This window comes from Strix uralensis, chromosome 7, assembly GCF_047716275.1.
Source record: "Strix uralensis isolate ZFMK-TIS-50842 chromosome 7, bStrUra1, whole genome shotgun sequence".
Lineage (NCBI taxonomy): Eukaryota > Metazoa > Chordata > Aves > Strigiformes > Strigidae > Strix > Strix uralensis.
Genome location: NC_133978.1, coordinates 42,394,427 through 42,407,780, shown reverse-complemented (window position 1 = coordinate 42,407,780; position 13,354 = coordinate 42,394,427). Strand labels below are relative to the sequence as shown.

Below are 13,354 nucleotides of genomic sequence, written 5' to 3'. Positions count from 1 at the left end.
CAATTCTTGTTGGAAATTTGTCTGAAACTGTTTAGCTTTACTAAGGTGCTTTCTGTTCACTTTAGGGTTTTTAGCAGTCACAGCCTAGCCCTGAACAAAATACAACCTAAATGTTTTATAAAGCACCTAAAGTCATCCATTTATCATTTATAACATATGTTGCAAAAACATTAAGTAACATTTAGCAGATATTTTTTGCGAGTGTTATGCTACTATAAACATGTGCTATAAAGACTTTTTTTTTTTTTGGTAAAGCAATTTTAGTTGCTTGAAATAAAATTTTCGAAGCTGTAGAAGTGGGGGGAAAAAAGCAACAAAACAACTGAAGGCTAGAGTACACATCCAATCTGTCAGCTTGATAAAAGATGGAACCTGAATTTGGTATTTAACTAGATTTATTTTCTAATGCAAAATGCCATGCCTTCAAGGAAGGAACAGTGTAGTGCATTTTAATAGTAATTTTTGCTGGCTGGCTAGAATGTTTACCTGCTTGGCCCAGTAGAAACTGGTTTTCTGATTTAGGGTTCCTAGGGAAGAGGACCGACGCTGAAAAGCAGGACGCCTGGCCTGAGCTTCTGCACCCTGGCCACCCCCGGGGCCACCTGCACTTCTCCCACACTCCCTGCTTTTCTCTGGGAGCTCGAAGCTGGGCCCTGCCCGCTCCCCAGCACGGTGGTGGGGGGCAGCCCCTGGCCCGGGGCTGGCCGGCGGTGCGGGGGACCAGAGCGTGGTCTGTGGGCTCCTCGGGGCCACAGCCCGGCCCAGTCAGTTGGTGTGGCTGTTCCCTGGTGCTGTGCCTGACACGGACTGTGAAGCGCTGCCTCCTCCTCCAGCACCAGCTGATTTTGTGGGTCCCCTGTGGCCCTGGCCCTGGCCCTGGCCCTGGCCCTGCCTGAGCCCAGTGGTGAGGTCACATGCCGTTCTCAGTCAGACAGAAGAAAGGGGAGAGATGAGCGCTGAGGACTCTTTCTGTCTGCCTTTCTGTCCTTTCACGTGCAGAAATGCATATATGCGGGGTGTATACATATAGACACGTTTCTGTAGAAGCCTTTTCTGCAAGTGTTTTATGTGGAAAACAAAAGGTCCCTCAGTTAAAGCAAGCACGATGGTGGCTGCGCCGTTCTCAAGGTGTGACCCTGCTCTGAGCCCAACTACAACCAAAAAGCACCATGTCCTTTATTGCTACCAGCTGAATGGATGGCCCCAGCTCCTGGCATGTGAAAGCCCACTGGTAAGCCCAGCTTGGTGGCTAGCCTGGGCTCAGGAGGCAGGCTGGTGGTCCAGAGGGGAGCTGGCCTTGAGAGGCAAGGACCTGACCGGGGGGAGCTTTGATTCCTCCTTTTCTTTCCCCCCGTGCCACTGGAAAAATCAAACTTTGTAATTATGATGGAACTGTCCCAGAATTAAATGGCTCAAGTGACCTTCTTGATCCTCTTGTTCTATTCTGGGATGAAGAGCAGGGAGAGGTGAAGAAAAATAATTACTAGTGCTGCGGGGGGAGAAGTGGTGATGATGCCGTAAAGCCAGGCGGGCAGCCCGCGCCGGCTGAGGCAGTGAAGGAAGAGCCACAGAGCTGCAGCTCAGCCTTGTCCGGCCCAGTCCCCCCGTTTTCCCTCTTCCAGCACCCGCGTGACTTGGGTGAGGTTCTGCAGCGTGCGGCAGTGCTGGTGCGGCCCCAGCGGGACGTCTGCCAGCGGGGTCCTGTCCCCGCAGGTCCTGTTGGCTCCATCCCGCGTACCCCCAAGCAAGCCGGGCGGGATCTCACAGACGGGCTTTCCTTTGTGTGGCACTGGCTGTGCGCTGGGAGATCAGAGGTGCTTTAGGCTAAGCTTAAATTATTTGGCGTGGAAAATTAGCTCAGGGCCTTTTGCTGTGCCTGTGAAGCTGAGGACACCCTGCTGCACATGGGGCAGTGCTCAGGTCATCACAGCCTCGTGGATTTAATGTCCTGTTTAGCACTCAGTTAATTTATGTGCTGTTCCTGAAGAGTTTCTGTATCAGCTTTACTCTTTCTCCACCCAGGGTTGCTTTTTTCCCTATTTTTTTTTTTCTACTCATAGTTGAAAATACTACTAGAAGATAAGAAAATTGGAAAAATCTTGGCTTGCCTTCACTCAGCAAAGCTAAGCTAGATTATCAGTAATGCTCAAATACCCACCCCGAGCTGTCTCTCCTTGTAGGGCCTCGGTGCAAGGCCGGGCAGTGAGGGGTCCCTCAGAGAGCACTGGTCCTTCCTCACTCTTCCTCACAGGAGGAATTTTTTGCCCAGCAGGCGGGAGAGGCACCAGGATTGCTGCTGTGAGGGCAGAGACTTATTTTCTCTGCCACATCAGCCTTTCCTTGCAGGGTCCTCCTGCATCAAAACCTGCCCCTCAGTGTTAGCTTCTGAAATGTGCATCTGCCCCAGGAGACGGGGCTCGGGCTTGTTACAGCGACACATCCAAGGAACTGGGATAAAAATGGTGTGTTCCTGTCGTGCCTGGTAGGGCTCTAATTAGCAGCCCTTTCAGCCTGGATAAGATGATACTGTGATCAAACGGCTTCAGCTCTGCTCTACTTTAGACCTGATGCGCTGGAAGAGTTTGATTATTTGCCAGTGAGGTTTTACTCCAGCTGCATATAAAGTTTTTTCTTACAAATTGAACGTGCTGGTTCTGCCCTGGAAATCCTGCGGCTGCTCCTCACCAGAACAGATGAACTTGTGTCCGCGGTGGAGTATGGCCACTTGTGTTCCAGGCAGTGGCTCCTCCAGCTTTCCTGCGGCAGAGCCTCCCGGCGCAGGGAGGTTTGCTTTGGTGGGTGCCAGCACGGCGCCCGCCTCCTCCCCTGGTCTGAGTGGCTGTGGGAGGGGTACGCGGGGTCTGTGAAGTGCTCTGCCCGCAGTGTTTACACAGGGAGTGGGACGAATCACTAGGGAACGTTTACTTTTTCAATACCACCACTCTGTAATCTGCTTGGGAGGTGTTTAATGATCAATACCACCATAAACTGGACCATTTACCAGTGAGTTTTGCAGAGAGGCAGTCCCCTTCCAGAAACACTAGCCAGACGTGTGGAAGCACAGAGGAACTAAACCTTCGTTGTAATTGGCCTCGGGGCATGCGTTACTGGTTTTGGGTGGTCCAGGGGGCTCTGGCGAGCGTTAGGTGGGGGTGCCCTCCTGCAGCTGGCCCTGAAAACACGTCTGGCCCCAGAGCTAAGGGTGGGCAATTGCTGTGACAGCCTTGTTTGCCCATTGGCCCGCATGTGCACAGCACACGCTTGTCTCCTGCGCTTTGGCCAACACCGCCGTGCGCTCGTTCAGTGCTCGCTGATCTGCACCGGCGGAGAGCTCAGCTGGGGGTTAATGAATAACCCCATCGCCTCCCTGCATTGTTATTGCAAAGTAGCGGAGCTTTTTCTAACAGGAATAGCATTTCTCAGGCGTACAGAGCACAGGGGACAAGGTGCTGGATCGTTCTCCGGGGTCTCTAGTGCCTCCTGAGCTGACTGTTGGAGAAGCAGATGAATGTAATGTGCTTGCACTTGTCTGGAAGGGTTCCTGGCCAATGCAAGCAGTATTTTTACACTAATTAGGAATGGTTTCTGGCCAGTGCAAACATTTTTGTACCCAATATCAATAACCCCGTCTCCCTAAAATGACTTAGAGTTGCTTTTCATGGTATATTTGATTCCTTACAGAGTTGCAGAGATTCATTTTTAACCATACAATAACTTGTTGTTTTTACACGACTTCAGAGTTGCTTCCTAATAGTATGTTTGAATCCCTAGTTTCTAAAGGGGTTCATTTATAGCACTGGGCTTGTATTATACCTTTAATTTCTTTCATTATCTACCAGCATTCCCTGAATTCCTGGGTAGTTAATGCTCACTTGAGTTCCCTGTCAGTCATGTTATACTGTATTTCCATTTTTCTCACCCATGTAATCTTCTCTGTGGATATGAATAGGCAAAACAGATCAGCCCGCGATGTTGGAGACCGAACATATTGCCTGTGCTTTTTCCAGTGATAGGAAGGAAAGCAGTGGTTTCTTGCGCCATATGGAGCCTCCCAGTTAGAGGAAAATGGATGCCTTGTGTTCAGAGGGTTTCAGGCCTGGGGAGGGCTGCTGACACCGTTCTGCACTGCCCCTTGCTCCTTCTCTCCCTCAGATACCTCTGCCTTTCCCCCCAGGTTGCCTAACCTCATCTCGAATCACAAATCCCACTCTTGATCTCCCTGATCTTACAGACCTTCCCAGTTCACTAGGTTCATCCTCCGGTTTCAAAGCTTTTCAGACCAAGTCCTCCCTGTCCCTCCTGTTGTCCCACCCCTCCCTCTCTCCCGCTGTTTTTAGCAGGGTCACCGCTTCCTTGGCAATTTTCGGAGGTTTCCGTCTGCAGCGATGCCGATGCTTCCCTGCTCTGCCCCATCCCCTTGCTCAGGCCCTCCCCACTGCTCCCAAAGCTGCTCCTAATCCTGACATCTGTTAATCCTGCTGTGGTGCCTTTTTGGCGTCCTCTGACTTGGCCGGCCGTTCTTGCCTGTCGCAGTGCCCCCACGCCCCATGTTCCCTGCAGGCTGTCCCCCCCCTCTGGCCGCCCTCTGCCCCATGGTTCGCAGAACCGGCCTTTCCTTTCTGGCTGGAATCCATGTGTGCAATGACTTTTCGGTCTTAGCTGTAACTCTCTTCTCTGGGAGATGAAACTCTTGGCATTTTGTGGCAGCAAACTTGTGGTTACTGTGGCCACATATTAATGTTTCTGCATCAATTACTGTGGTGCTTTCTTCCAAAGCTAGATTGCAGTAATATAAAGGGCAGACAAATGCTATTAATTATGCTAACATATAGAAATACATTGATAGAGAAAGTCGATCATGCCATACTAGCCCTGCACATTTGTTGTTACAAGACTCAAAAAAGAATTTCTTAGGCCTTTAGCACTGTAGGGAGTCATTCTTGGAGTTTAAACTTCCCTGGTTTTATTGATGAAGCTGGAAAACATGCAGATAAATAGTGAAAGGTTGACTTGATCCTTAAAATGTGATTTTTAATCTCCTGTTTTCCCCAGATTTGAGGATGCTGGATACTAGATTTTCTAACTGCATCCATTATTTTCCTACTATTGGACATTAATTTAATCAGGTCCCGATGTTGAACCCCCGCTTTATGGCAGTTTTATCTTGCCATGCTTTTAGGTATCTTGTGAATAAATGCAGAATAAACAGCAAAGATAATGAAAACATTCATAATCTTAAGCTAGTAAAGACAAAACCTCATTTTTTTGCATCTCACATTGAGGCATACTCATCCTTTTTGCCGAGAAACATATTCTTCATTCCCTTTATTTCACTGGAAAATAGAAGCTGTGCATCCATTCTGCTTTATCACGCAGTACATTTTGTGACTACAATGAAATCTTAATTATAGAGATGTCAGTGCAGCACCTGGCACTCTCTTGTGAAGTGGGCTGGGCTGGGCTGCGTGAGGTTTGGTGGGGTCCAGCAGGCACGTGAAACCCGGCCATCCTGCTTTTCATGCGTTCCCGGAGACAGAGAACAAAATCACGCCGAACTGAGCAAAACCAGGTCATGGTATTTATTTGGGATTCGTGGTTTGTCACTTGATGCCAGGGAGAGTCAGGAAGAGGCACGTCCCTCTCGTGGCAAATACCAACATCTTATGTCCAGCAGCTCCACTTACCTGCGAAGGTGCTATATTGATAACGAGCTGTTAGAGCAGTCAATAGGAATAATTAGCGTAGTTTTTTCCCAAGGAGCTACGGAAATACCCACTGGGGCATTTCGGCACAACAGATGGCACTGGGCTGCAGCACGACCAACACGTCAGGTCCTTGAGCCGCAGTGCCGCGCTCCCGTGCGTCGATGCGTTGCAGACAGTTCTCGGGTCCCTCTCCCCCTCTTGCGGGTTCCTCCGGTCCAACCTCAAGCCAAAACCATTTCTGTACTTACAGATTGTGACTGTCAAAACTGTGCCGCGCTGAAGTCACAGTAGTGGGTGAGTACGGTCCTGTGAACAGGCAACAGCTGTCATCTCCCGCTCGCTGGGAGCGTGTGTCATGAAATCCTCCACTGGCGTCTGTGACTCAGGCTCGTACCAGTCACCCCCAAATAATCAGCTCTTCTAGCTGCGGGTGAAAGACAGCTTTCTCTTGTCAGCTCACAGAAAGTGGAGTCTCTGGAGCATACGTAATTGTTCCAGGCAGGTTCAGGATTTCTATTTTAGGGACAATCACATATTCTGTAGTGCTATGTTGTCATTTTTAGAAATCCAGTGTGTTGTGCACAAAAAGCAACATGCTGCTACTATGATTTTCTTCCTCAAATGTTGAGATTTGCTTTTTCTTCAATGGGATTGCTTACTAATTCTTGAAGAAGATAATGAAACTGAAAAAAACAGTCAGTGCCTGTTCATCTAGCATTGTCTGAACTCCAAGTCAGCAGAACTATGTACTTCATTTATTTAAAGTGACATCTCTGCTGATAGGTTCAAGGGCCTGGTGAGTGTTCATATCTAGATTTGTTTCTTGACTGCTGACTAGAGCATGCTTTCTAGATCGGTTGTAGTCATGGATACATGGAAATGACACTTTTGGTTTTGTTTTCCCAACGGCAATGCTTTTTTACACACTGTTCCAAACATTATAATAAAGAATTGTCAAAAACTACCCTCCTGGAGTGATCACAGATCATGAGCACTTGCACATGGTTTAACTGCCAAGAAAATGCTGTGCTTTAAAGGTGCTCGCTATAGCTGGGTTCCCTCTTTGAGTATTTCTTAGTGACAGAAGTTCAGTTAATGGATTAGCTTGCACGTCAAAAAAATTGGATTTGTTGCCCCAAATGCTTCAGCATTGTGTGTGCTAACATTCTGGATTTCAGAAAGAATATTTATGAACAAGCTGTAGCTGCGGTTACACATCGCTCACTACAGTCTCTCTAATAGACGTGGTAGGAAAAACCTCAATAAAATGCTGCCTGTGGCTGCAGATGCTCCTTCCAGGGCTGGATTTTGTCAGATGGGAGGGAGTGGGCGACAGGTTTGCAGCTCCTGCAGCATCTCGGACGAGCTGACCACTGGCTCCAGGCGTTCCCTGTGTCCCTGCTGTTACCTCATGGCTTCTCAGCCCAAGCCCGTCCAGTCCTGCTGCGAGCGAGCGGTTCACCCGGCGCAGGGGAGCGGGAAGGAGGTGACACACCACGCGTGTGGCTGCGGCGCGGGAGGCCTGTGGAAGGACGGGCAGCACTGGCTTCCCCGCATGGTCTTTCATGGAGTCTCCCGGAGCGTCCTGGGGGAAGAGACGTGCATCCGCCCATCGGCGTCGCTCATGGAGTAGACTGGGAGTGCAGGGAGATACGTGGTAGGAGCTGGGCCAGACTCTGTTTTCCATTTCATTTGGCAAAGTTGTCTGAGTTCTCCTGCAGAAAATGTCCCACAAAAGTGACAATAACAATATTTTGGATATAAGCCTAGCACAAAAGGGTAATAGGAACTCCACGGGCATGCGTGGGCTTTTGATTCATCCTCAGAGATGGCAGATGTGCATTTATTTAAGATCTGGGAGTGGGACTCGGAATATTTATGGTGAATTCTTTGCTCCCACTCTTCCTGTGTGATTTTGGTCTCCACTGTCAGTCAAACTCGGGGTCAGTGCTCGCTGCTGATCATCTCGTGCATCATTCACTCTGCAAAGCCCCCAGCCCATGCCAAGCACTTCTCTTCATCCTGCCTTCAGAGCCTTCTGGGGAGGAGATGCCGAGGGTCCCCTTGCACGGTCAGGGCCTCCAGGTAGAAATGTCAAGGGCTGGCAGGTGGAGCTGAGCAGGGAGCGTCTCGGCCCATCGGCGAGTTCCTCCAACACACGTCTGGCCGCTTTGAGAGCACGCGGGGCTGGGGATAGAACACAACAGTTCCACTGGAACTACAGTGCCCGTTGGTCCAACCGCCTGACCAGGAGCTAAAGCCTGTGCAGCAGCCAGCACTGATGGGCAGGGTGGGTGGGCACCGTGGGCTCCCTTTGCAGCTGTGCAGCGAACTGAGCTGGGAGGGCATAAAGGAACTGAGGCAGAAAGAGGCAAATTGTGAAATGGGAGTAATGCCGTGTCCTTTACCTTGGCTTTTGTCACCATGTTTAGTTATTTGTTTGTCTGTGACACTCTCAACTATATGGCAGTGGGGATTATCTCATTACTGGAATAAGTAGACCTATCTCTTTTGTTTATTTAAGACTGACAATAGATTAGATCACAGGAATAGTTTAGTAAAAATAATTTTGTTTGTGGTGGCTGCTGATCAAGGCGATAGCTGAAGTGTTATGGCAGCACTGTCCTTGTTATTACTCCTCACCGTGGCTCTGGAAAAAAGAACAGACCTGGTACAGGTGGGTTTGCACATGAAGAGAGTGGGAGGCAGTCCCCGTCCTCTGACTTTGTCCTTTGGAAGGGGCGAGTACCAGAGCAGGCGTGCACAAGCAGCTGTCAGCCAGACGCGTGGGGAGCAGTGGCCATGGGGGGTTCGCCAGCGTTCTCCGCCCTGCCACGCTCCGGGTGTGCTCACGCACTTACGGCGTCTCGGTGAGGCTCCTTCTGTGTCGACAGGTCAAAGCTGTATTTTAACTGGCTCTAAACCACTTATTTAGTAACCTGATTCAACCTGGGTTTACCTGCTTGAAGTACCTAGCAAAGACAAACAACTGCTGTCCTGCATCTGCCCCAGAGACTTTTAATAAACACTTGACCAATGTTCTTTAGTTGTCTCCTTGTCTTAATTTTAAATATAAGATCTTTGCAGTAAAGCATTTACAAATTTAAATTCTTTTTTTCTTTACCTTGTAGTGAACTTTGACCACTTCCAGATTCTCCGGGCGATTGGGAAGGGAAGCTTTGGCAAGGTAGGCTTGAACGCTCGGTCTTGAGTTTGCTTATATGTTTTATCAGGTGCCTGCTCTTATGTACTTAGGGTTTATTGAAACAGTAACGGTGCTGAAAGAGGCTATTTTAATTGTCAGATTATGGGTGCTAAGTAAACACAGGAAAAATGTGTTCAGGAAAATACCTTGTTGCCATTTGACTTTGCTTTAATTCTTGGTGGCTTGGTGAATCTGCTGTATTTTAAACTACCAGCACAATTGTGACCATTTCATGGCAAATATTCATTATGCTTTTTTGTTTCCTGAGAGTGTTTATAGGTTGTGAGGGGGGACAGTAAATCAGGAACATGTTGGAAGTTGTTCTGGGTGATTGACTGAGCTGGTACGATGTGGTCAAGAGGGTTCTCTGAAGCCCTGGGCTGTTTTCCCACTCAGAAATGAGTTATGCTGAAGAGTTTTTGTTGTTTATTTTTAACAAGTTTTTTTTTGCCAGGCATGTGGGAGAAGGTGGGAGGTGATGATCAAAAAGCTGGATAGCTCTGGAAATCAGCTACTGGTTGATTTCCTAGATTTATTCCTTTTTCATTCCCCTTTTCACTGACTCACTCAGTCCTTGTGCAGATAACTCTCTCCTGCTCCTCTCATGGCATTTTACACCATTTATTTGCACTGCAAGCACACAGGTTGGTGTGTACGTGTGTGCACACAAGTGTCTGTCCTGGCACACACGCGAGACTTCATTGCATTGGTACTGTTTGTAGTCATTTTGTCACCTGCATTTTGCTGTGCCCCAGCAGTAGTTGTGCCCCTCTGTTCAGCCGAGATGTCTGCACCTGAGGGACAGGAGCTGGGTGAGGGCAAACTGGTGATGATTCATGGAAATCGCTGAATGTGGTTGTAATCTTCTCACATGACGGTTGCATGGTGTGGGGCTTTGTGCCAGGACTGGGTGTCAGGGTGGGGAAGGGAAATGGCCTTTGAAACTCCGCAGAATGTCCAACACTGAACGTGTGAAACAGCGCAGACTAGCTCAGAGGATGGCGCAAGCACCTCCGCGTCTCCACGTGCTGCTGAAATCAGCTGAAGACAAGCTGAGCGGTCGGAGGAAAGCTGTACCCTCTCTCATTTCTTTCTGGTCTGGTTGTCTTGGCTGGTTTCTCCCATTTTACTTTGATCAAAAGCTCACACCACAAGGGTAAGAAAATCTGAATCAGGCCCAGGAGATGAACCATACTGTCCTTTGCTTTTTCACTCTAACGAGGCAGCGTCACACCGGGCGACAGCCTGACCTGCTGCGTGCGATGCTCGGGAGCTTTGCTCGGATGGCTGGAAACTTTGCAAAAGCAGAAATTTCTCAGGAGATCTGAGACCAGAAGAGCTCGAATTTTTGCCGATTACTGAAAATCTCTTTACATTCTTAAAATGTATTAAGTAGCGTCAGTTTTGAGGAGCAGTAGCAGCACAAAATCCGACGGCAGTCTCGATGAGGCAGAGTCCAGCTTGTCTTAGAGTCAAGCGAGTGGACACTATTAGTCATGGTGCTGTCATTAGCACAGCTTGCTAACAACGATGTTTTGTCACAGCCTCAGTTAACTGATGAACACCGAGGTATCTATTACACTGTTCTGGCATGCTCAGGACACAATCTGTCCATGCGAATCCCTGCCTGGCTTCGTTGTAAGTCTGCATGGGGCTAATGAAAATGTAATGCCGACAGTATGCAAGTTGTGGAGAGGGTGGTTTTAAATAGTCACCCATATCTGCAGCCATGTCTCTTGAACAAGAAGAGGCAAAAGCTGGCAGCAGAGCTATGTCAGATTTCTGAGGTTATATTAGACAATGGAGAATGTTAAATACAAGCTCAGGTCCTTCCTTAGGGTAGTGCTGTAAAGATAAGGCAAACAGCAGAGGAAGGTCTCCCCAGACACTCCTGGCGAGAACGGGAACTCTGAGGGTCTTGTGACTTCTGCTCATCGTCAAAGACCAAAACCTAACTCAAAATCTTCCTAAAAAATAGCAGCTAACATTTTCTTTTCGAGCTCATATGAGAAGACTCATACTTCCAAATATAAGCTTTTCAGAAAAATAGATGTTTTATTCTGTTGAGCAGTAGCACTTGGCACTGGAAAATTAATTCTGCTCAGAACATGAAAAGGAGAAAAAAATATTGTCATCCCAGAGCAGGATCTTTTTGGCTTTGAAGAGAGCTGCTCCTCATGGCTGCTTCCTTTTCTGTTTATGTTAAAGTAAGGTTAAGTCTAGCACGTAGCAGTCTATCAGGCATCAGAATTGTATATACACTTTCAACAAAATGCTGAAATGATTCATCTGTCATCTTTCTGGATAATTATGTCAATATGCTAAATTTCCTTTGATACTGAGAAAAGCTTTTTACATTTACAAAGTCATTTACAACTCACAATTACAGAAAATATAGAACTACCTACCTGAAAACTTATTTGAAATTTATGAGTAATTTAGTTGCTTTGGTTAATTTAAGCACTGTCTGCCCACATTCAGGAAGGTATTCAGGAGCCAGTGTCCTGTCCATCTCAGAATGGGGGTGTAGAGCCTCGGTGTGCAGTGAGTGACCTGTGAGGTCTGTGCTGCCGTGTGATGCCAGAGTGACAAGACCTAGGAGGCAGCAACTCGCTGGGTAGCTTTGGGTCAGGCATTTGCTTCCCACTCGCATCTTGTGCACCTCTCAGGGCAGACCGTGTGGTCCTTGGCACAGGAACTGTACCACAGGAAGGAAAAAGGAACTCAGAAATCACTTTTGAAGAGCCTGGAGAGCCCCTGAGCTGTGACTCTGGCATATCTGCAAAAACTGGGCAGTTTGTCTTTCCTGGAGATGGGTTTAATCATCGTTAATATACTATGAATCAAACAAAGCTCATGCTCAATTCCATGTTTACTCAAATTAGCAAATGTGTCATATTTTCCATACGTATTAGAGGTAATATTACTTGATTTTCAGTGTTTTAATGGGAGTGCTGTGTTTCTCCTGTAGCCCAGACTCCTTTCTCAAGCAGCAGCAGTTGCCCAGGTGTGAGCTGCTCCGTTGTCATTACCCAAGGAGCAGGAGCCAGAATAGGGTTTCCAGAATGTGATGCAGTTTGTGACCCCCCTGTTCTTATGGGAAGTGCGCTGCGAGTTTCATTATGCTTCACAGGAGACATGATGAGACCTGGAAATCTCAGAAGGTATTGGTTGCAGTGCAGCTATCCTGATGTCTCCCTTCCTAAAAATTGACCTCTCCTGGCTTAGGTCTTTGTCCGTTCGAACCGGGAGGCAGCCAAGGGCGTGTTCGCCCCCGTATGCCTCCTCCCACCTGGGCTTCCCTCTCGATTCTCCCTCAAATCAGCCACCGCCGCCTTTTTCCCAAGGGGTAAAGAACTGGATAGGGTTATGGGAATTCATTATTTTCACTTTACTACTGTGAAGAAATGAAAACATATCTGAAGTTCTTCAGCATGAATTTATGTCTTTGTCTGCTGGTGGAAATAGAGGATTAAACCAGAAGATGAGGGCTGGAATGAGCAGCAGCATGAAATTAAATTTTCCAGAGAGAACAAATACGTCTTGGGGTGGGTGGGCCCATGGAGGCAGCCCACAGGGGCCTGGCGGCTGTTGCTGTAATTTTTCTTTGTTTTATTTTTTTTTCTTTGAGTAATTTGTGAAGTTTTAATGGGACCGGTGAAGGTTCAGGGGAACCTGTCTGGTAGTAAAGAGGTTTTTATAACTGTCAGGCTGCACGCTGGGGGCCTGGAGACCAGGGACCCCAGACAAACCCCCGGCCTTTCGGCGCACAGGGTGGCGGGTGGGGATCGGGCAGGAGCCATGGCGGGGAACGGCGTGAGGGACGGCCGTCCTCAGCGTGGTGGCGCGGGCATGGAGCACGGCGGGGTGAGCGTGGAGCACGGCGGGGCCGGCAGAGGAGGCCGCCAACTTGGGCCAGGGAGCTTGTGGCCCTCCCTGCTCAGGCTGCTGCTCCCGGAGGGTGGCTTCTCCCTGCCCCTTCCGAAGAAAGTTCGCTTGTAACATGGTTTGCTTTGCAGAAGTGCTTTGACGTAATGATTTTGTTGCTTTAATAATTCACACAGCCTGAAGCTGGGTATAGAAAAGCTTTAATCCATTTTCTAGAGGTCATAAATGCCCACCCAGTCAATATACCGTAAATAAAATTCCCTTAAAGTCTATTCTCAACTGAATCCCTCTTTGATATCAAAGGATCTTTGATCCTTTGTCATTTTTTCAGACTTTATAAAGGTTGGATTTTTCCCCCAAAAGAAAGGCTACAAACATAATCCTTTGATATTAACATACCATGGATATTTTTTGCCCTTGTTTTTTCCTTTGCTCGTGTGAGGCCGAGGGTTTGTCAGAGCCACAGGCAGGGTCTCAAGACACACGTCCCTGCCAGCCATCAGCCCCATCGCTCGTTCACACACTGGTGACAGCCCCGACCCTGGCATGGGAGGGC

At 48.3% G+C, this 13,354-nt stretch overlaps 1 protein-coding gene across 2 annotated transcripts in view; it reads left to right on the top strand.

Annotated features, from left to right (window-relative positions):
* Positions 1-13,354, top strand: part of STK32C (serine/threonine kinase 32C) — an 87,548-nt gene that overhangs the window by 39,498 nt on the left and 34,696 nt on the right. For both annotated transcript variants that reach the window (XM_074875607.1, XM_074875604.1), the window contains exon 2: positions 8,837-8,892. In XM_074875607.1, coding sequence (XP_074731708.1) covers positions 8,837-8,892 — 56 coding nt within the window. The remainder of the gene's footprint in view (positions 1-8,836; positions 8,893-13,354) is intronic.